This window comes from Mustela lutreola, chromosome 2, assembly GCF_030435805.1.
Source record: "Mustela lutreola isolate mMusLut2 chromosome 2, mMusLut2.pri, whole genome shotgun sequence".
NCBI lineage: Eukaryota > Metazoa > Chordata > Mammalia > Carnivora > Mustelidae > Mustela > Mustela lutreola.
The window spans coordinates 107,972,495-107,995,249 of NC_081291.1; the positions used below are offsets into that span (position 1 = coordinate 107,972,495).

The 22,755-nt window shown below is 34.2% G+C and overlaps 1 protein-coding gene across 4 annotated transcripts in view; it reads left to right on the forward strand.

The window, feature by feature from the left end:
* ACAP2 (ArfGAP with coiled-coil, ankyrin repeat and PH domains 2) overlaps positions 1 to 22,194 on the forward strand; it is a 144,068-nt gene extending 121,874 nt beyond the window's left edge. For 2 of the 4 annotated variants that reach the window (XM_059163093.1, XM_059163094.1), the window contains 10 exons: positions 61 to 130; positions 1,338 to 1,429; positions 3,138 to 3,322; positions 3,726 to 3,830; positions 4,211 to 4,303; positions 6,206 to 6,393; positions 6,806 to 6,915; positions 9,269 to 9,379; positions 11,805 to 11,866; positions 17,482 to 22,194. In XM_059163093.1, coding sequence (XP_059019076.1) covers positions 61 to 130; positions 1,338 to 1,429; positions 3,138 to 3,322; positions 3,726 to 3,830; positions 4,211 to 4,303; positions 6,206 to 6,393; positions 6,806 to 6,915; positions 9,269 to 9,379; positions 11,805 to 11,866; positions 17,482 to 17,582 — 1,117 coding nt within the window. In that variant the 3' untranslated portion in view covers positions 17,583 to 22,194. The remainder of the gene's footprint in view (positions 1 to 60; positions 131 to 1,337; positions 1,430 to 3,137; positions 3,323 to 3,725; positions 3,831 to 4,210; positions 4,304 to 6,205; positions 6,394 to 6,805; positions 6,916 to 9,268; positions 9,380 to 11,804; positions 11,867 to 17,481) is intronic. The other 2 variants (XM_059163095.1, XM_059163096.1) reach the window with 1 other exon arrangement.
* Positions 22,195 to 22,755: the final 561 nt, after the last annotated feature.

Sequence of the window (22,755 nt, forward strand, 5' to 3'; positions counted from 1 at the left end):
ATAATATGCAAATAGAGACTTGATAGCTTTATATATTAATACAGTCTTTTTTCCCTCTAGGAGTCTTGGAGTTCATTTTTCAAAAGTACGATCTTTAACTTTAGACACATGGGAGCCTGAACTTTTAAAGGTAAAATACATACTTGTTTAAAAATAGTTCAGATTTCCACATAAACGATCAGGATTTTAGAATCGTGGTTTATAAAATGTATGAGTGTCTCAATGCTAACAATAAACTAAATTTATTGGAACACATCTGAGGCTATTTGGAAAATCTGGTGTTTTCATTAATGGGTTTTTAAATTGCTAAGTTTATGTAGCACTTTTAATTGCAAGTCACTTCACCTTTTAAGGAAAACTGTTTTCCTACATTTTTATGTTTTCTCAAAAAAACCTTCAATTCTGTGTCTTAATTTTAATCTTTTATTTGTTAAAAGTATAATAGAGATATTAGTGTGCTCCAGAGTGGATTGGTATAGCATGTTGTTATCATTGGGCCCTTTTAGCATAGGACCATTTTTAGATTTAGATTTCTGAAGGTAGTAGGCATCAAACTAAGACATCCTTTCATCTTGTGTAAGGATGAAGCCTTGTGCACAAATTCATATCTATGAAAATGTCATAAATCATTTAGACCACAATTAGGTTTCTGATAAATAAAAATCATATTGCTTAATATTCTTTTTAATTCCTACTATTTAGTTTACCATATTGTAAAAATATATATATTAGTTTAAAGATTATAATATACTCTGCATTTATTTCTGTGTGAAATTGTGTTCTTAATGTACTTAAAGTTTTATTTCAACCCATAGATAAACTGGTAATCCTCTCAATTATGTAAAGTAAAACGTTTGCTTTAAACGTTTAGATTCAATTTTTAAAATTTGGTTGAAACACAGTCTGGTACATTATATAATATAATTTTTATATAATATAAGTTTTAAACAAAATATTTTGAAATTCTTATATATCATATGTAAGGAGAAGATAGTTTATTTGTATTTTAAAACTTAACCTGTTTGGCCTTTTTTCATTGGATTTACCAAGCATTGTGAATAATAGGCAGCATTGTACTAGCCATAGTTGAGGGAAGATGAGTCAGGAGAAACCCTTTCTTGTAAGAGTGGTGGTCTTCAGGGGGTGAAATCCTGTTAATGGCAAAATGATGATATTGCTCTTAGACCTTGTCTTAATTTGTTTTAACTTTAAATGTCTTTGTGGGATGAACATTGGCGGGATATGCAAAAAGAATGAGTTAATTGTACTTGTTTTAAGGACTTTTTTAGTATTTTTAGCAATTTGTAGCTTATTTTTCTATTTTCCTGCCAAAACAGCTTATGTGTGAGTTGGGAAATGATGTTATAAATCGAGTTTATGAAGCTAAAGTGGAAAAAATGGGAATAAAGAAACCACAACCGGGGCAAAGGTACTATTTCAGTTGTCTCCATGCTTTTTTTTTCATAAGCAGGAATATAGCTATGATTTTATTTCACTATAATCGACATGTAATATTGAGACAGACTGTTTAGAAGAGACTGTTAAAATATGACTTTCTCTTTCTTGGGTAAGTCTTAGATAATTATTTTTTATTGATTAGATAATCAACTGTGGGCTTCAGATGAGAATCTTAAATATTGAAAGTATCTACATAGAATATAAAAGCCCTTAGCACTTAAAGTATATCAATTCTGTTATTGGCCTTTATAAAGAGAAATCTGTTTATTAATGTTTCTCAGGATCAAGTCTCTATTATCAACAATGAATGAATAGTTATACATTGTTTGACTTTGTTCAATAAATATCTGTTAAGGGGTGCCTGGGTGGCTTAGTTGGTTGAGTGTCCAACTCTTGATTTCAGTTCAGGTTGTGGTCTCGGGGGTCAGAGATCTAGCCCTGCTTATGACTCTGCACTGGTCATGGAGTTTGCTTAAGATTCTCTTACTCTTACTTGGCTCCCTTCCCCACCAAGGTCATGCTCTCTCTCTCTCATTTAAAAAAAAATATATATGTATATATATCTATTAATCATGTACTCGGTACATGGCATTATGATGTTAAAGAATTAAAGGTGAAAGGGTAACTTCAGGTAGGGGAGAATACTTAATTGCTGTGTTTGAAATTATGCTTCCAATTCTGTATATTGAGGCTCATAGAATGAAGTGGCTAGGAGTGCATACATAATTTGTTTTTATTGTTGATGTTGCTTTTAGTCTTTATGATTCTTTATTTTTAACATTAATTTTTTTTTTTTACCATAATCCTATGTGCCATAATCCTATTTAAAGATTTATTCATTTGAGAGAGAGCACATGCACAAGCAGGGAAGAAGGGCAGAGGGCTCCCGGCTGAACAGGAAGTCTGACACTGGCCTGAATCTCAGAACCCCAGGATCATGACCTGAACCAAAGGCAGATGTTTAACTGACTGAGCCATCCAGATGCCCCTATGTATAATCAGTATTATTTTAAAGTTATTGCTGTCTGAACTATTAACACTTAAGTGAGATTATTTGCTAACACATGGCCAAATTATTTCAGACCTTGAAATATTTTTAGATTTTAACCAAAGATTTAACTATTTTGAAAGGATATAAATAGGAAAAAGTATAAATAGACTTGGCATTTTCTGATTGTATCAGAAAAGTTTAAAATGTGACATTTTTTCTTTCCCTTTAATTAGAACTGCTATGTTGCTTTAAAGTAGTTGTCTTAGGAAAAATTGTGACTGACAATAGTGATAGTAGATCTGTTGATGTTGTCTATTGAAGTAAAATGAAATTAAAGTTAATTTCTATAAATTTTTATAGTTTTCTTGGTAATGTTTTCCATTTTGTAATAAACACAAGGGAATATGTGTAGAAATGAATGAGCCCAGAAATTAAGAGAGTAAAGAGAGTGCCTTGTTAATACTTGTGATTTTTCAGTTAGTTTATTACTTGTATTTTATTTGAACATGAGATCCTAGTTTATTAAATACTTAGAAGGGAAATATGTTGTGTAATATCACAAATTTAGTTTTAACCAGTAATACATTTAGTGACTTTTTGGGAAATATTTGGTATGTAATGGCTTCTTTTCAGTATTAGCCATACTAAGAGATGAAGCAGAACATCATGGCATTTTTATATATACCAGACAGGAGAAAGAGGCATATATCAAAGCAAAATACGTGGAGAGGAAATTTGTGGATAAATATTCTATGTCATCATCACCTCCTGAGCAGGAAAAAAAGACTGTCTCCAAAAGTTCTGAAGAGAAGAGGCTGAGCATTTCTAAACTTGGGCCCAGTGACCAAGTCAGAGTACCTCCCCAAAGTTCAGGTATTCTAGCTTATCTGTTATGAATAGAAATATTTTCTTAAACTAAAGTCACTTTCTTAATTTCTGAATTAATAGCCATTGTAGATTATTTGAATGCCAAAAACTTGTTTCCTTCTACATAGTCTAAGGAAAAATTGGATTTCTGTCGCTTTAACAGTTAAAATTAAATAACATCTGGTAATTACAATTCTAGGTAATGTGTATATTCTAAGGAATAAATCTGCTTAAAAGGCAAGGGGAGATGGGAATTATAAATCTATCATGGCAACAAGCCCTAAATATCTGATTAACCACCTAATCTCCTTCCTATTTTTTCCTCCTAAATCTTTCCCAGTAACGTTTTTTCCTGCCCTTTTCCCTTCTTATGGCCTGCTTTGTGCTTTGCTAACTTGCATGTCCCCAGTGGTTGCTGTAAATAGCGACGAGGCCAGGCGGGAGTCTCTGTTCTGTCCTGATGAGCTAGATTCACTCTTCTCCTACTTTGATACTTCTTCAAAACTACGTAGTAGTAAGTACTACTCTTGTGGAGCATTCCAAGTCTGTGCCAGTGGTCATTGTGCGGTGTGGCCATTTCTCTAGATGTTACCCATTGTCTCAGAATTACACATTACTTGCAGTCATAATAAATTAAGCTCTTCACCATGCCTGTCATATTATGGGGTAATGAGATGTGTTGCGACTCTGAAGAGTTTATTTTCAGGCTTTGTGATTGATTCATATTTTAATAAGCTAAATGTTCGAAATGATTAAAATTGTGTTAAATGTATTGTGATGGTGGTTAAGTTCATGTTGACGTATCAGAGCTCATTTTAAAACCTTGTTGTTTGTGGTAGATTGTTTTCTGAATGGCTTGAACTTTAATCACTAGCTGATTTTTCTTTAAAACAGTCAAAAGCAATGATAGTGGAATCCAGCAGAGCTCTGATGATGGAAGAGAATCTTTACCCTCCACAGTGTCTGCCAATAGTTTATATGAGACTGGTGAGTTTTGGTAAAATTCAATGTCAGTTGGTATTGCTTGCTGAAAAATGCATGTGTTTTGTGTTTAGTCTTGATTAAATAATTTCTAAAGAAAGTGGTTAGCCTTTTAGAAGGTGTTGTTAAATGAGAAAGCAGCTATTTCTTTCCATATTTGGATGTTCTCTTCTAGGTGTATATTCTTCTAAGCCTCATGATACATTCTAAAAATGCTTAGTCAGTCACTAAGGATACTTTTTAATCCACATGAACTATGTCTTATTACTCTTTATCTTTTTTATGGCTGTTTTATCAGGAGAAAGAGATTAGTAACTCTCTCTGCATTATATTTTTCTCCTGACCTGTGCTTTCTTCCTATATTCTCTCCTTGATTTCCATGATTTTGATCTTGCAGAATACCCAGGGTAGTAAGCATTTTTTTGAATTACTTGAATTGCTTGTACTGTAAATTGTGGTGGTGCTGGACCATCCTGGGAATAAAGTAAGGCTTGGTCTAGTAGTAAAATTCTCTAGGAATTGTTTTTACCAGCTCTTGTGAGTCCGTAAATCCAGTCATATAGGAATATACCTAATTTTAATCTAGTACAGAGTAATTAACCTCCCATTGAATCCTGGCAGGACCACAAATGTCTAGCATACCTATTAACATCTTTTTAAATTTATTTTATTTTATTTTTTTATTTTTATTATTTTTTTTTAAATTTATTTATTTGACAGACAGAGATCACAAGTAGGCAGAGAGGCAGGCAGAGAGAGAGGAGGAAGCAGGCTCTCCACTGAGCAGAGAACCCGATGTGGGGCTCGATCCCAGGACCCTGGGATCATGACCTGAGCCGAAGGCAGAGGCTTTAACCCACTGAGCCACCCGGGCGCCCCTATTTTATTTTTTTAAAGATTTTATTTATTTATTTATTTGACAGACAGCGATCACAAGTAGGCAGAGAGGCAGGCAGAGAGAGAGGAGGAAGCGGGCTCCCTGATGCGGGGCTCGATCCCAGGACCCTGGGATCATGACCTGAGCCGAAGGCAGAGGCTTCAACCCACTGAGCCACCCAGGCGCCCCGCTATTGACATCTTTATAAGAGAAGATGTTTGACTGTTTGAGGAATGATCAGTCTGTTGGAAATAACATAGTTTTGTGAAACTCTCCCATTCACTCATTTTGTTGAATTAGTGGTTTCTTTTTTTTTTTTTTTTTTTTTGAAGATTTTATTTATTTATTTGACAGATCACAAGTAGGCAGAGAGGCAGGCAGAGAGAGGAGGAAGCAGGCTCCCTGCCAAGTGGGGAGCCCAATGCGGGGCTCGATCCCAGGACACTGGGATCACAACCTGAGCTGAAGGCAGAGGCTTTAACCCGCTAAGTCACCCAGGCGCCCTGAATTAGTGGTTTCTTTTACATCTTTTTCATTGTGGCACGTTGTAAGAGTTCATTTTTATTTTTTAAATTGTGATAAGATATACTTAACATAAAATTTACCATCTTCTTTTTTTTTTAAAAGATTTTATTTATTTATTTGACAGACAGAGATCACAAGTAGGCAGAGAGGCAGGCAGAGAGAGGAGGAAGCAGGCTCCCTGCTGAGCAGAGAGCCCGATGCTGGGCTCCATGCTGGGCTCCATGCGGGGCTCCATGCGGGGCTCCATGTGGGGCTTGATCCCAGGACCCTGAGATCATGACCTGAGCCGAAGGCAGAGGCTTAACCCACTGAGACACCCAGGCGTCCCAAAATTTACCATCTTCAAATGGATAGTTGTGTGCCATTGACTCTCGTGCTGCTGTCACCACGATCTAGCCACAGAGCTCTCTTTCTCTTACACAACTGAAACCCTGTACCTCAGAAATGAGAAATCATTCTTGCCTGCCCTGCTCATTTTTACTGATGTATTTGTGTTTGCCTTTCAGAGGGAGAACGGCAAGATTCTTCTGTGTTTCTCGACTCTAAACATTTTAACCCCGGACTCCAGCTTTATAGGGCTTCATATGAAAAAAATCTTCCTAAAATGGCTGAGGCTCTGGCTCATGGTGCAGATGTGAACTGGGCCAATTCAGAGGAAAATAAAGCAACACCACTTATTCAGGCCGTATTAGGGGTATGAATTAATGCATTGTAAAAACATAAAAAATTATAATTCATTGTGAACATAGCTTTAACATTATTCTTTGCTTTAAGAGATGTGTTGGAAAGTAGAAGGAAAAGCTGGTAGTGATTTCTGAACCAAAGTGATCACTTTGGTTATGTAAATTCATTTTTTTTCTCAATGGAAGAGAATTCTGGTGATGAATGTGGTGTCTTTTGCTAGATCACAAACTGCAAGTTGAATTCCTATTGAAGTCCTTCTTGGGAAGAAAATAATATAATTGATCATTTTTCTGCTTTTACTGGGGAGTATTTTTTCTTTGGGGGAGAAAAAACAGAAAGGCTATCAGAGTAAATACCTGTTTTTAATAGAAACATGTTATTGTTTACTTTTCGTACATTGTTATCTTCTGTTTTCCTTCAAGGGTTCTTTGGTGACCTGCGAGTTTCTCCTACAGAATGGTGCTAACGTGAACCAGAGAGATGTGCAGGGGCGGGGCCCACTGCACCATGCCACTGTCTTGGGACACACAGGGTAAACTGTCGTGCTTACATACTTAAGTAGATTTTATTTGAAAATTATTTTGAATAATATATTGCTTGTTATATATATGTATATACTCATATAAATATATTTTATAAATAAATATATATAAAATATATTTTGTTTGTTCTCAGGTGAAGGCCATTGGATAGAGTTTATAAAATACTTTCCTATGACTTCTGTTGTCATGATGGAATTTCAGATTTTAAAAATCTCATGCAGAAAAAAGCTATGGTTACTTTTCAGATAAGACAGTTGCAAAGCCTTTTTGAACTTTACTTGCCATTTATATAGATCAGTTTTAGTATTTAGAACTGTTACTAAAATTATGGTGCTTTAGTCAGCAGCTAAGTCTGTATTTGTATAAATGCATGTTCACATACATTTTGTGCAAAGCACATGCATTTGGGGAGAGTTTTGTAATTTTGTACATTTGAGTTTTCCCACAGGGTAGCTAAAGTCTAATTTTAAAGTAAATTCTTAGTCTGTGCTATTGCCATTGAGGTGCCTGAAGCAATATTTAGACTCGTTGAACAATAAAGGCATGAAAATGGATTTTCTAATAGAAGGTACAAATGAAGTAGAAATGTTGACCTTAAATGAAAAGTTTGTGTCATAGGTGATTGTTTTTAAATAAAATATCTTAGGGGGCACCTGGGTGGCTCAGGCAGTTGAGCGTCTGTGTTCAGCTTGGGTCATGATCTTGGGGTCCTGGGATCGAGTCCCACATCAGGCTCCCTGCTCAGCGGGAAATCTGCTTCTCCCTCTCGCTATGTGATCTCTCTCGCTCTCACTCTGTCTCTAATAAATAAAAATAAACAAATTTAAAAAATAAAATATCTCAGATATCCTATTTTTAGTACCCAAAAATCAAGATGCTGTTCTTTTTTGACTTTATTTAAAACATCTATTTTTTTTTTTAAAGATTTTATTTATTTATTAACAAAGAGAGATCACAGGTAGGTAGAGAGGCAGAGGGCTGGCAGAGAGAGAGAGAGGGGGAAGCAGGCTCCCTGCTGAGCAGAGAGCCCGATGTGGGACTCGATCCCAGGACTCTTGAGATCATGACCTGAGCTGAAGGCAGCGGCTTAACCCACTGAGCCATCCAGGCGCCCCAAAAACATCTATTTTTTTAAAGCATTTTCTATTTTTATCATAACTTAGCCAGCAGAGACTTGATTTCAGTAACTTCATCATAAAAACTTTTGTATACTTAAAAATGTTCGTATTTATTTTTGTATTTTTTTTTTAAGATTTTATTTATCTATTTGTCAGGGAGAGAGAGAGTACCCATAAGCAGGCAGAGTGGCAGGCAGAGGCAACAAGAGAAGCAGGCTCCCCACTGAGCAAGGAGCCCGATGTGGGACTCGATCCCAGGACTCTGGGATCGTGATCTGAGCTGAAGGCAGATGCTTAACCAACTGAGCCACCCAGGTGTCCCTATTTTTTTTTTTTAAGATTATTTATTTATTTAAAAGATTATTATTATTTATTTGGCAGACAAAGATCACAAGTAGACAGAGAGGCAGGCAGAGAGAGGGGAAGGGAAGCAGGCTCCCTGCTGAGTGGAGAGCCCAATGCGGGGCTCGATCCCTGGATCCTGGGATCATGATCTGAGTCGAAGGCAGAGGCCACCCAGGCACCCCTGTATTTCTTTTTTTAAAGATTTTATTTATTCATTTGAGAGAGAGAATACAAGCAGGGGGAGTGGGAGAGGGAGAGGCAGGCTTCTCCACTGAGCAGGGAGCCCAATGCGGGACTTGATCCCAGGACCTTGGGATCATGACCTGAGCCAAAGGCAGATGCAATGACTGAGCCACCCAAGTGCCCTGTATTTTTGTATTTTTTTCTTAAACAGCCATTCTTCCCATTTTACTTAGTAGACTCACTTACTCATCCTATCATATTTTTTTTCATTTTTGTTACTTTCTTCAAGTTAGGAATATTTGTGGAGTCCATTGGGAGGATTACCTTCCACTCTTTGCTGTTGAATTATTGGTATGATGTTAACATTGCCTTGACTGATTTGACCTTGAATGATTTCTGTTTTAAGTTTATGGATATATGTGTACATCTTTTTCTGATATTATTGAGGGTAGGGACCATAATTTATACATCCTGTCATGCTACAAGTTAAATGTAAAAACATCTAGAGATTTGTAAAATGCTGATAAGGGTAAATTTCTATTATTAGAACCAGTGTTCAATTAATAGGTGTAGAATGAGTCAAGAATTTCCTAATGAAAATGTTATTTCTTTAGGTAGTGTTTTTTATTTTTTTAAGGTGAATACTATTTTTTTTTTCTTATTGGCAATGTCTCAAAAATGCTCATTCCTTAAACAGGCAGGTATGTTTATTTCTAAAACGAGGTGCCAATCAGCATGCCACCGATGAAGAAGGGAAAGATCCTTTGACTATCGCTGTGGAAGCAGCCAATGCTGACATAGTGACTTTGTAAGTGTTTTCTTTCTCCTTGATTATTTCTCATACAGTGTGTTACTTGTACAGGGTTTTAGCATAGTTTCATGCATAGGTGTGAACTATAAACTTGATTGTTTACTGTGTGCCATAAACTTCTCTAGACATATTAAACATATTAAGCACTTTATACACATGAACTTATTTGGTTCTCACAACGACCCTATGAGGAAGATACTGTTGTTATTAGCCTCATTTTATAAGGAAACCATGCCACAGATAATTTAAGAAACTGATGACAGGTGCAGTGGGGATTTGGAATTAAGAATTTTGTCTCCAAAATCCATGTTCTTAGCCACTTCTTTTATACTGCCTGACCAGTAAGAACACAAAACCAGTGGCTTCTCTAAAATGGACCTTTAATTCTCACTACAGTACTAGGGTGGGGGTTGGATTGGTAGTAACAGGAAGTTACTCTACTCAGGAATCTACATTTATTCTACCTCAAAAGTTCGAGGATTTGTAAGTATGGGGGACAGCTGTGTTGATGTCAGTCACTTTTGCAGCTGCATTGCCTTTGGGCAGTGATACTTAGGATCTGTTTATGTTTTTTTTTAAAGGAACTGTTCACACAAATATTATATTTTAAGGTAAAAATACTCATTTTTAATGTTTGAATATGATTGAATATGATCTGTTAAAGAGTTTTGAGATCTTAATTTGATTTGCATCTTAGATCAAAGTTGTTTGTTTACACTGAACCTAGAAATGTGGTTGTCACCTGCACTTTATTATTAATGTAGGAAATATGTTGTATGAAGTCACTTACTCATTCTGTTCTGGGTTGAGTGAATTGTTGATCCTGTTATATGGGTGGAGGTAATTTCATTCACATTACTGAATCTCAGTCACTTATAAAGAGAGACTCCCCCGACTGCCTTAAACAACTGAGCTGCCACTGAGAATTCTTTTTTTTTTTTTTAAATATATTTATTTATTTGACAGCAGGAGGGATTACAATTAGGAAGAGAGGCAGACAGAGAGAGGGGGAAAGCAGGTTCCCCGCTGGGCAGGGAGCCCGATAGGGGCCTCGATCCCAGGACCCCGAGATCATGACCCGAGCTGAAGGCAGAGGCTTAACCCACTGAGCCACCCAGGTGCCTGCCACTGAGAATTCTTGAGTTATCATATATCGCTCCTCCTGGCTCCTGCCAAATTAAGACACACAATAAAACAGTAAAACATACTTTCTCTGCACTCAGTGTTCTTTCCTCACTGGAGAGGTTATTGTAATTTTGGAGGCTGTGGTAGGAAAATTTAGAACTTTTAAAACATTTTAGATTCACCATTAGATAAAGATAAGTTATTAAATAAAGAAAAGATATAGTATAAAGAAATTCTTTTAATAATAGCCCCTTTGGGGCCCCTAGGTGATGCAGTGGGTTAAGCACCTGACCCTTGTTTTTGGCTCAGGTCATGATCTCAGGATCATGAGATTAAGCCCCACATTGGTCTCCAAGCTCAGTGGGGAGTCTGATAAAGTTTTTCTCTCTGCCTCCCCCTCCAATAAATAAATAAATCTTAAAAAATAATAATAGTCCCTTTTCAAAAATATCTGTTCCCAAGTTGTCTAAATTTTCTCATTTTACTTTGTGTGAGGACTTCAGTTTCACTTAATTTTTGAAAATAAGAGTCCTCTCTGAAAAGTTCAAATATCAAAGAGGACTTGCAGCACTATTAACTCACACAATGGTTATGAAGCGATGGAAGAGAATGGAATGGTAGTATTCTGAAGAGAGGGAAAGCTCACAGCAGATGCCGCAGATGCCAGAGAGTGCATGTCAGTAGATGGTGATAGAGTTCTCATGGGGCATTGAGTATTTGGTGGTCCAAAGCACAGGCAAATAGTATAAATAGTACAAAGGGGGAGAGGTACACCAAAGGCAACATTTGCCTCTCTCAAAATGTTGCTTGAAGTTAGTTAGAAAATGGGAGGAAATTCGTGTTTTCTTAATCCAATGCTGTATGTCTTCCTGCTGGCAGGATGAATAGCCCAAAAAAGAATGTATAACCAAATAGAAACCTTGGGAAAATCTTGGCAACCTGTGGTCATTTGATACATCAAAATGTATTTCCACTATTTAGACATAACACATGCTATTTGTATGTCTTGAACTACCTCAGCTCAGGATGAACCAGAATGAACTTATATGGTATAATACAACATTCCATACCATAGAAGCAACACTTCCAGCAGTTGGTAGTGTAAGTGTGGCAGGTTGCTGTGGAAGCCAGGGAGTCTTGGGAGTCTGGAGGAAGTAAGCTACTGGCCGTGCTGCAAGGATCCTGCTTAAACAGAGCTGCAATGTACTAGTTAGGAAGCTTTTATTGTCAGGGCTTATTAGTTTATGAATATCTATATTACGTAACTTCATCTAAAAATCCTTTCCTTTAATTTTAGGTTACGTTTAGCAAGAATGAATGAAGAGATGCGGGAATCAGAAGGACTTTATGGACAGCCAGGTCAATATTCTACTAATAACCATACTGAAATGCAGTATAAGAAATGCATTCAGGAATTTATTAGTTTACAGTTGGAAGATTCGTAGTTCTTTAGCAAACTGACTTAATACCCTAGAGTATTTTGTATAACCTACTTGTAAATTGTGAGTTGTTATGTATTATACCTACTGAATTCTTGGGAGTGCCTAACTCCTGAGCCTTTAAAACTCCGTAACTATTCCTACTACAGTACACATTTACTTGCTGTGTTCAACTTTGGCTGCTGACTTCTTTACTGCTGTATAGATGTCTTCCATATACATTCCAGTGACGCGAATGGAATGATAACCTATCTTTGTACCCTTACAGCAGCACAATAGTCATTTTCATTTTGGAATTCTCTTTAGCTGTCAAATGAATATAACAGAGTTGTTTTCTTTTTGTTATTCAGGGAATTTCTATAAATTGTGTTCAGGGAAAAAACCAAATCACCATGTGTTTGGCATATAAAAACGCAGTATGGCAAATACCTAGAAAAAGTTTACTAAATGAGGAGTTCCGTAATCTGATCTAAAAATAAGTTGTAGGTTTAAAAATAAAATTTAGGAGTGGTTTAATAAGTCCATAAAGAGAATGGAGTTAGTTTAAAAAGTATAAAGAAAAGGTTTCACTTTATTGTAGCTTTGCCCCAGCAATCATACAGTATCTTTTGGATAAATATAAGTATTTAGAACAGTATTTCACGAACCTGATGGCAAAGTAGCTTGTTAGAGAAACCTCAACTCAGGATCAACTCATGCCTCATTTTGAGTAATTTTCACCTTTGCATCAAGAAGTCAGGAAAAGGAAGAATGTTGATAATCAGATTCCTTTTTTTGATGAACACATCCTACTTAGACATTCTTCACAAAGAAAAGATTAATAATTGGATCTCCAGTCTCATGAATTTGAGTATATGAATTACTAATTTCTTTGTTGGAAATTCATATACGTATTAGTAAAAAATTCCAGGAATTCATGACCAAAATAATTGAGAATATTAGTTTCAATAAGTATATTTGATTTTTAAAAAATGAATATTAATATATTATTTTTAAAGGGGTTTAGTAATATCATCTATTCTTACTGTTTAAATATGTTTTGAAATTTCAGTATTTTATGCTAGCTTTAGCCATTAACTTTTACTTTAACTGGATTAATATATAATTAATATAAATATGGGGCCATTCTTTTCTCAGAGGACTATATCTACTACTTACTGTTGGTCTAGTTTAAGAGGGAAAAAGAAAGAACTTTGAGACTAGAGGCACTTCAGCTAGTAGCTTCTAATCTAGGGTGTCCCATTTTAATCCTATGGATCAAACAATACTTCTGACTCATGGTATACCAAGATGTAAGAGTGCTGATTAAGGGTGAAGTGTCAGCGTTAATTCTGAATTTCACCCATTTATTTTAAACTTGAATGTTAGATTTTAAATAAGTTATAATTTTGTAACAGAATATACTTAAGTGAGAGTATTACTAGGCCATTTTTGAGGCCTTTGTGTTTAAGCACTTTAAAAATAAAAATTATTCAAAGACTATGACCTAATATTTGTGAGGTTAAGAGTGAACTTCAGGATTTTAAGTTAAATAATTCTTATTCCTGAAATTTTAAACTTAAATGTTTGGTTAGCTGTTCTTTCCTTAGGCTATTTGCTAATGAAGTTACACCCAACTGATTAGTCATAAGGTCAGTGGTCGATTTTCCTTTGGAGTTGGGAAGCTTGAAAGGACAGGGCCTCCATATTCTTGTGACTTCTAGTTCCACCCAGATTGCTTCTGCTGCCACCATTTAGGAGTGCTCAAATGTCTCTCTCACTGTCATTTTATGTATAAGTTTATGAGTAAACACTTTACTTTCCTCAGTAGAAAAATGAATTTTTTCAATTTATTTGACTGAAAATTTGAACAAAAAAGCCTCACTTAAAAAATTTTTTTTTCCTCTCACTCTCAAATTTTAGTTTAGAGCTTAAAAATAGATCAGAATTCTGGAGATGGTGTATCAGCAGAATAAAATGAGAGAATAATCTTGATAATAGATTTTTAATGCATTTATGGGGTCTCATGTAAAGCAGAACAATTTTATATACTTATACAGATGTTGTGGTGAAATGGCACAGCAGTTGCTCTCTGGCTACTTTTCTTTTTCTTCATGAGTCTTTGGAGAGCAGAAATGTTTGCTCAGGCAGTAGGTCTTTCTTTCTCTCTTCTTGTCACTGTTCTTTTTCTCTCATTAATTTTGGTTGATTGTTTTATCTAGATCCTTTTTTTTGTTCCCTAGCAATACCTTAGAATTGTGGGTAATTTTAAAATGCAGGTATTTTCAATCTTTGATAATGAAGAGCCCTATCACTTATAAGTCTCAGATATAATCTTTGGAAATCATGGACTTATTTCTGAGAAACCCCACTTCTGAACCTTTTATCTACAACCCTGAAACTCCCTGTTTTTTTTGCAAGGTGCTATAGTAGCACACATTTCCTGAAGGGAGGATGTATCCCTCTTTATCAGTTCCTACAACTCTAAAGAGGACTGGGTGAGTGAGTGAAATACCACGCCCTGCTCTCAGTTGTTGGAAACCACTTTGGTGGTTCCCACAGTGTCTGGCTCTATGACTCCTCTTGATTGTTGGCAGAGTTTCTCAGCCAGCTGAAAGTTCTTGCTTTACAGAACCACTCCTGGTTATGTGACTAGGTTGCTGGCAATGGTTGATCACTGATCAATTTTCAAAGGAAGCTGTAATCAACCCAGAAAGGGTGGGATCATATATTTGATCACCCGAAGGTGGGGTGTCATGTGCTGCCATCTCTTTGAGGGGAGTGCATTTTAAGAGCAAAATTAACAAAACCTTGTTTCATCTTAATTGCTATTGCAATGGATATTCTGAATACCAAAAATCAAAAACTATTTTAAACTATCAGTGGACATATAGCAGTGCACATTTTAAAAACCCAGAACTATCTGGGCATATAGAAAAGTTAACTATTGGAAGAGAAATACAATGTGATTAAGTAATTTAAAGGATATAACGTAGCGTTACAAATACTGGGTGATTAGTTGCTTACCATTTATAATAAACTGTTAAATGTACTTCTGTGAACTTTCCAGGGCAGCGTATTCTGGGTTATTGTTTATGTATTGTAGTGTAGACAAGTTATATTTGCCTTGGGAAAAATTCTTAATGATTAAAATTATACTTAAATTTTAAAGAATCACATTGAAGTTCACTTTATGTTAATGATATTAAATATCTTAGTCACTATTGTTATTGTAATGTTTGCTTTTTGATAATACATTTTGAGACCTAAGAAAGGTATTTTATTGATAGTCCATTAATTAATGTTTTGTTAGAAACTGAACGTTAACAGGAAGTTTTGTGTGTGTGTAAAGGTGAGACTTCCTTTCGTATTGTATTAACTCTTAAAATGTATTCGTGAAACCAATGATTGGTGTAGCACCAACACTTTCCTTCAAGGAAGCATTTAATTCAGTGAATAAAAGATCTTATAATTTGTTTTGCATGGTACAATGGTTCTACTAAAACGTACTTGTATAATAGGTACTAGGTGATTTAAGAACAAAAGCTGGAAAACCACAAAAAGAAAAAAAACCCCTACAGTTTGTTATACAGAATATGCATTGCTAATAGTAGAAGCCATATATTGCCATTGTACTGTTGTAATACTTAAGAATGCTCATCTGGTGCTATCTGTAAACTATTTGGCATTAGCGTCTGCTAGATTTCTTCCTGTTTCTTCTTGAATGTATAATGTGTGCCTTTTAAGTTACTTCTGGTGTTGAATGGTAAAATCAGTGTATTATTTTTGTATTATAATCTGCACTTTACACTTCCTTGGAAAGTAAAATTCCAGACTCTCAAGTTTAAATAGTATTTTAAAAATATTTCTAATGTTTACAATAAATATTTTAAATATTTTAATTCAACATCTAAGATAAGAATTTTTAAATATTTTGTATGGTTTGTTAATTGATTTTTAATGTTGGTCTCTTCTCAGTTTATTTTATATCTTTTAGAATGGCTAAAAATGGGAATAGACTTGTAGTTTGTCTTTTAATGTGAGAGTTTAACTTCTAAGAAATCATGGGTATAATTGGATTGTCCTAACAGTTCTAGTATATCAAATTTTATTTTTATTGTTTTAATAACATAATATGAGTTAGATACTACTCTTAACCAACCTATTAAGATTTTCTTCTTACTGTATTTTTTCATTTTAAAGTAGACTGATTCAGGTCATGAGAACATTTCCAGGACTAAATGGAAACTATATAGAGATTTTAATAACTTGCTTTTTACATAGACTAAATACTAAATGTGACTAAATATTAAAAGTATTAAAAATTTTTTATTGAAAATTTTGGGTTATGCTGTTAGACCTTTTTACTAGATCTTTATCCCCCCCCCCCCAACTTTTTTTCCGATTCTCTAGCTTTTGGTATGACACCTATTGCCTCAAAAATCTCGCTTATTAAAAGCTGACAAAACTTACTGCACTATTAACAGCTGTAGCAATGAGTTTGTACTAAGATGGATGCAAGATATCTTAGGGGAAATAATTATAAAACCCTGTTGCAGCAGTAATCATTTAAAGCAGTATTTGATGGTTTAAATTTTGAAAACAGAACTATGCTGTGTAAAGCTAATGTTTGACAGGAAGTATTCATGATGAAAGATTCATCTTTAAAATAAGATTTTACTTTATACAAATGCTTTATCTGAGGAATTAATCTTTACATATTTATATATTTAGTTTCTTATGAGGGCAAGAAAAACAGTATTCAGTCTGATATAGTATCAGTATCTATAATCTTCTCTACAAGCATATTTGTATGTATATACATATGTGTATTACTCTAATTTAACAGACATCTTTTGTATCTGTTCCTGTTTTGTCATAGCACTCTTGCTCATATGACCTACAGTAAACAAAAAACTTGACTAAATGTGAAACTGACTTTATATAGTAATTTTCTAGGCTTTATTATTTTATAAGCTCAGTAAGCAGTGGATTAGGTGCATTAATTTTAGTTCAGCATTCAAGTTTGAGTAAAGAATTCCTTTTTCACATGCTATTTAAATTAAAATGCCTTTTAGCTGAAAGATATTATTAAAATAGACTTTTTTCTCACCTGATTATCAGTTTGTCTTATTAATAACTTGCATCCATCAGAAGCATTAGTATTTGTTATTGGTCTTTTCTTTTGGCCTTGATCAAGGAAAATATTTATTTAAAGAATGCCTTGTTTACTATACCTCATTTAGAATGACTTTAATTTCTGTGTAAATAAATGTATTTCTTTACATTGCTTTAAAATACTTGCATCTTTGCTCTTTTCTAACTCTGAGCTTTCCTCTGTGGCTGCATCTGAGGTGCTTTTTTCAGGTATAGCTTTTTTTTCTTTCACTGTATGCTTTTTCAGCATTTATATATGTTAGTCATTTTTCTTCCAAAAATGTTCATCTGAACAAAATTTGAATATGACTAATTATAATTGCTAGCCATAAAAATGAATGTTTATTAATACTTTCATTATATACATTTTAAAAGTGTCCTTATTTTACTTTCATGCAGGTGATGAAACCTACCAGGATATTTTTCGTGATTTTTCCCAAATGGCATCCAATAATCCAGAGAAACTAAATCGTTTCCAGCAAGATTCACAGAAATTCTGAGTTTTTTTTAAGGGGAAAATATTAAATTGAATGATCCCCTAATGTGTACATCTGAAATCTTACAAGTTTTTACTGCTTTAACTCTACTTAATTTTAGTAGGTATTGAGTGGTTTGGAAAAAAGGTACCCCATTCATTGATATTTTTTATAAATTAAAATGTAGGTCTCTAGTAGTTGGGAGAGGAACCTACTTTAGGACCTCTTTTATTAAAAAAAAAAAAAGAAGTCTGTTTAAAGGGCTATTTTTTATAGACAAAATCTAGACTTAGGTCATCTTTATGTTACAAGATGCTAATAGTTTGGGTGAAATCTCTGCTTTTGCCAATGGGTAGCATTGATTTTTTTTTTCTATGCATGATGCCGAGGACCATTCAGTCAAGCATGTCTGCATCAAAATAAGAGCCAACTGTCCTGCCTGCCTGAAGAATATGTCTTTTCTTTAGCTTCCCTAATGAATTTTGGGGATTCAAAAAATACTTTTTTTGTTGTTTTGTTTTGTTCTCTGGTATCCTGTTATACATACAATATGTAATGTAATTCTCAGAGCTAGAAAATATGTTTCCTCCATTTGCTCATAAATATAGTGATATTCCTTAGATGTCTGGTTATTGTGTAAGTTAACATACATGTAATGGCTGTACAAGTAGATGTAACTCAGTTTTTCAGATCTATCCCATTTTATGAAGCATAAAGAAGCCCTTAACAATTTTTTTTTTTTTAAATAACCAAAAGAACCTTACTTACAGAAGTTGTAGTCCTTCATTGTTGGGTTGGTTTCCTAAAACCTTGACAAATTTATTGATGTAATAAAACTGTTTCAGAGGTTACTTGAATGTTGAAAATTATACTTTTATCAGATTGTAACTTTCAACTGATTAAGTTATAATGTAGAGCATTTTTGTATTCAAAATTTCTCCTTTTCAAGATAACTTTGCTATTGCACTGAGTGAAAGAAAAATTTCTGGAAAAGAAAAATCTCAAGGTTTTCTCAGTTTATACTAAAATATATAATGATGAATTGCTTTTTAATTTTTTCAACATCTATCCTTTGTATACAGTATACAGTATTTTAAATTATACCATCTATGTATCTTTAGTAGTTGGTTACATGAAACACCCTTGAATTCCAGAACATGGATCTACTAATTTACACATAAATGCTATAAATTTGTCTGATTCCATCTTTGATTGACATATCTTGTCAGGAGTACAAAATAATTAAGTAATTTGCCTTATAGTTTCTAATATTGTCAAGAATTAAGTTTAATCTTCTTTTACATGACGTCGTATTATTGATACTCGGTTTCTAAATAAGAGTTTTTAAAATTTGCGCTACCAAATAAGTAGAAAAATTATATTTAATTTGGTAGATAAAATAAATTTTAAACATAAAATTTCCTAACATCCCTCCCTCCAGTAACTAGAGTTTTTTAAGTTGATTGCATGTCAAACCAGGATTTATCTAAACAGGAATTAGACTGAAGTAAATTCTTGTCACAGAAAAGTTTCCATATTTGGCCAAATTGTGTGTCTACAATGCTTATTTAGTAATAATCACTGTATATTAGATAAGGATAAAATATATTTGTGTTATTTCTAAGAAAATGTTAACTTCCAAAGCCTGTATTTTAATTACGACAGTAACAAAAACATTAAATCTTCCTGTTTCTCACCTCAGAGTCACAGATCATCTGGCTTTGCACAGATCTGGTCTGTAACATTTTTATTAGAGTGTACTTTGAAGCTGTCCAAAAAGTTCAAGGATAAGTTATGTTAAAAATATGTCAAAAATGAACAGAAAGAAAAAGAGAAGCTCACTTTTCCTTTGTAGTACCTATTCTGGTTAATCACAGGGCTTCACTTCTAAATCTCCTAAGCTTTATCTGAGGAAGCCTGAACAGTTTTGCTTTTGGATCCAGCCATTGGTGCTCCAGATCATCTCTGGGGCCTCTGGTCGTGAAGGCAGTTCCTTATGACTCTCTTAACCAATGTGGCTGGAGTCGTTAGTTTTATTAATGTTAGTATAATAAAAGTTTCATTAAACTTAGTTTCTACTTAAATTTAATGGTTAGAGATGTATTTGAAGATGATCATGGTTCTGAATATCTTCAGAGAAACTAAATCTTTATCAGTATAGGTAGCCTGACAATACAAAAATACATTCCAGTGGCTTGATTTCTTGAATATGCCATGACCCAATTTGGATGAAATTTGGCAGAAACGATGCAGTAAATATAACAAGGCCCTTAAGTAAATTAATAGTTATAAGTAGTTACAAAGTAGATTGGCTCCTACCAAGGTGATTTAGCTGCGTCAACTAATAGCTTTTATATAGTATGTAACAAATCTGAGTTTTATGCTGTGAATTTTTTTCAATGCATTATGAGAAAGTACAGTGTGAACCATGTTAACCATACTTTTGGAATTCATAAGTCAATGTGATAGATCTTTGTTTTCTTTCCTTAACTGATCTGCTTATATTAATTTCTGGTTCCTTGTCAGTGCTCTGTTAGTTTATTGTTCTAGCATGTTAATTTAAAAGCTAGATTAACATCAAAATAAAATAGCAGTACTATGAAGAGCTCATAAAATGCAGTCTCACACCAGAACTAGACTAAAGGTAATTGAGTAGTTATTTGTAGTTTATGTTTAAGATTTCTAAGGTTTTTAAAATTTACCTTTGGTACAATTCTTAGAAATTCAAAAATTTCTAGGGATTCAGTACATTTCCAGGGATTCAGAACCCAATTTTTACTGGTCTTCTTTACTGGTAGATTTTAGTGAGCTTTGATGTTTACTTTCCAAAACATGTAATTTAATTTGGAATGTGTACTTAGGTTCTTCATGAGTGCATGTTGAAAAAAAAATTATACCTTCACAGTCTGGACAACTTAAGTTTGTGATGTGTTAGGCAGTATTTTAAAAAAATATAATTTTACACATGTGAGGTATGGTGACAATAAACCAAATTGTATTTAAGACTAAACTTAGTACTCATTTTGAATAAGAAGACATTCCCATAGCACTTGCATATTGCCATATTAACTTTCCTGTTTGATAGCACTTTTGATCATGGACAAGAGCAGGAAAAATGATATATTTTTATAGAATTATTATGTCCAGAATGACTTCCACTTGCATGTTATATGGAAAGAGCGCTGACTAGTAGTTACTACCCTTTTTGGATTCAGAGCTTCTCACAAATAAAAGGAGTGGATAAAACATGGTGAAACTATAACACCATCCTTTTGTGTGCTGTTCTGCTCACAGTGTATGTTGACATTGCTTTATCTCACCTGATTCTGACAGTAGGATTTCTGCGATATTATTCTAAGAATGCCAACATTTCTTTTCTTTGATCCTGGGATGCTCCTCTTGGTTTACAGAGGGGAGTCATTGATTTGCTGGTTGGTGGCGTAACTGACCCCAGAACCCCTGTCTGACTGACTACTAGTCGGAGGCACTTTACTTGTATCGGGAGATGTTTTGAAATCATTGTAAAGCAGCAAAATCTGATAATGACTGCCAGCTTTCCTTGTGTTTTCATAGCAAAGACTCCAAATACTCAGGAGAGCCTGGTTATAAAATTACCTTGAAGGAATAGATATGGATTTAAAGACATTGAATGGTAGAGAACATTACATTTTTGTAAAAGCAAACATTAATGAAAGCAAAACATGGTAAGGTGATTTTAATTTACCATATACTTATCAAATTCTTGATGTTTCCAAATGAAAAGTAACTAAAAGGGCCTTGGATTCAGTTTGGCTAAATAATGACATCTATAAACATGGTTTTGTAGATATCCTTTCCCAATTACATAGATTTATCCACTTAAAATAATGAAATAATAAGGGGAGAGAAATAAGGTTTGATTAATCTTTTCTCTGCATTGGTCTTTTCACTGTATTATGTTTTAGATTTTCTTATTTTTCCTCAACAACCTCCTGCAGAGGGTGTTCATTTTAAACAGGGAAAGCTTGCTACATTATGAAGATTGCTGGCACCGTTTATTTTACACAGAGGCTAAAGGTTAACTTTTGGAAATGATGAGCTACTTTTCTATATGTGTTTATTTGTGCTTTGTGGTATTTCTGGATCATTCCAGTCATAAAGATTTATTACATGTAATATTTCTTGCTACCTGTGAAAAGGCATATTTTATAGAATGTATAACCAACACTCCTTTTACTTTTTATTAGTATGTAGAGGTTTTGTATCTAATTCATGAATGTAGTTTTACTGTAGTCTGTCATTGTAAATGGAGCAAAGTACATATCTTTATAGTTATTCTAAAATGTACATTATGTAAGAATTGTAAATATTATACTTGATTAAATACTTTGTATGCAGAAAAATTACGATAATAAGTCAATAAAAATCTCACCTCTGGCATAGTTCTTTTATGCTCAGACTTCCACTTTATTGTGACCTATAACTGCGGACATATGTGTTAAGAGCTGTCATGTTTAGGGTGCCTGGGTGGCTCAGTCAATTAAGTGTCTGTCTTCAGCTCAGGTCATGATCCCAGGGTCTACCAGGGAGCCTGCTTCTCCCTGTGCCTTTGCCTCTCTCTCTCTGCCTCTCATGAATAAATAAATAAAATCTTAAACATGTCTGTTCTTTTTTTTTTTTTAAAGTCTTATATTCCTTTCAACTCTGTCATATTGATCCAGTTGATCCTATCTGCTGACTGCTTCAATCAGGAAATCCATTTTTCATCTTTTAAATATTTTCCTGATCACAGAGCTGTATGCATTTATTAGCTAAAAATGGCAAAGACCTTTTTTCCTCTTTTCAGGGATGGGGGCTAGCTCTAATTATTTTCCACTATGATTGACATCTGTTGAAGTTCCCCATCTAGGCAACACATTCACACTCAATCCTTTTAATAAACAAAGACATGTTTTTATATGAATTGAAATAGAAGAAATGGAGGTTTGAAAGAACAGACCTGGAAGTGAATCACCAGTTTTTGCCTTTTAAGTTAATTAAAAGTGGATACATAAAACTTTTCTGTGTGGCTTGCTTATTCCATTTCATTTCATTTTCAGAATGGTTCTGTAAAGAGAACCCATACCAATAGTGAGTAAATGTTCTAAATGAAAAGAAACAACCTACTTTTTTCTATTGCAAAACAATGCTTTTTCATGAAGAAAAATGTTCAACAATA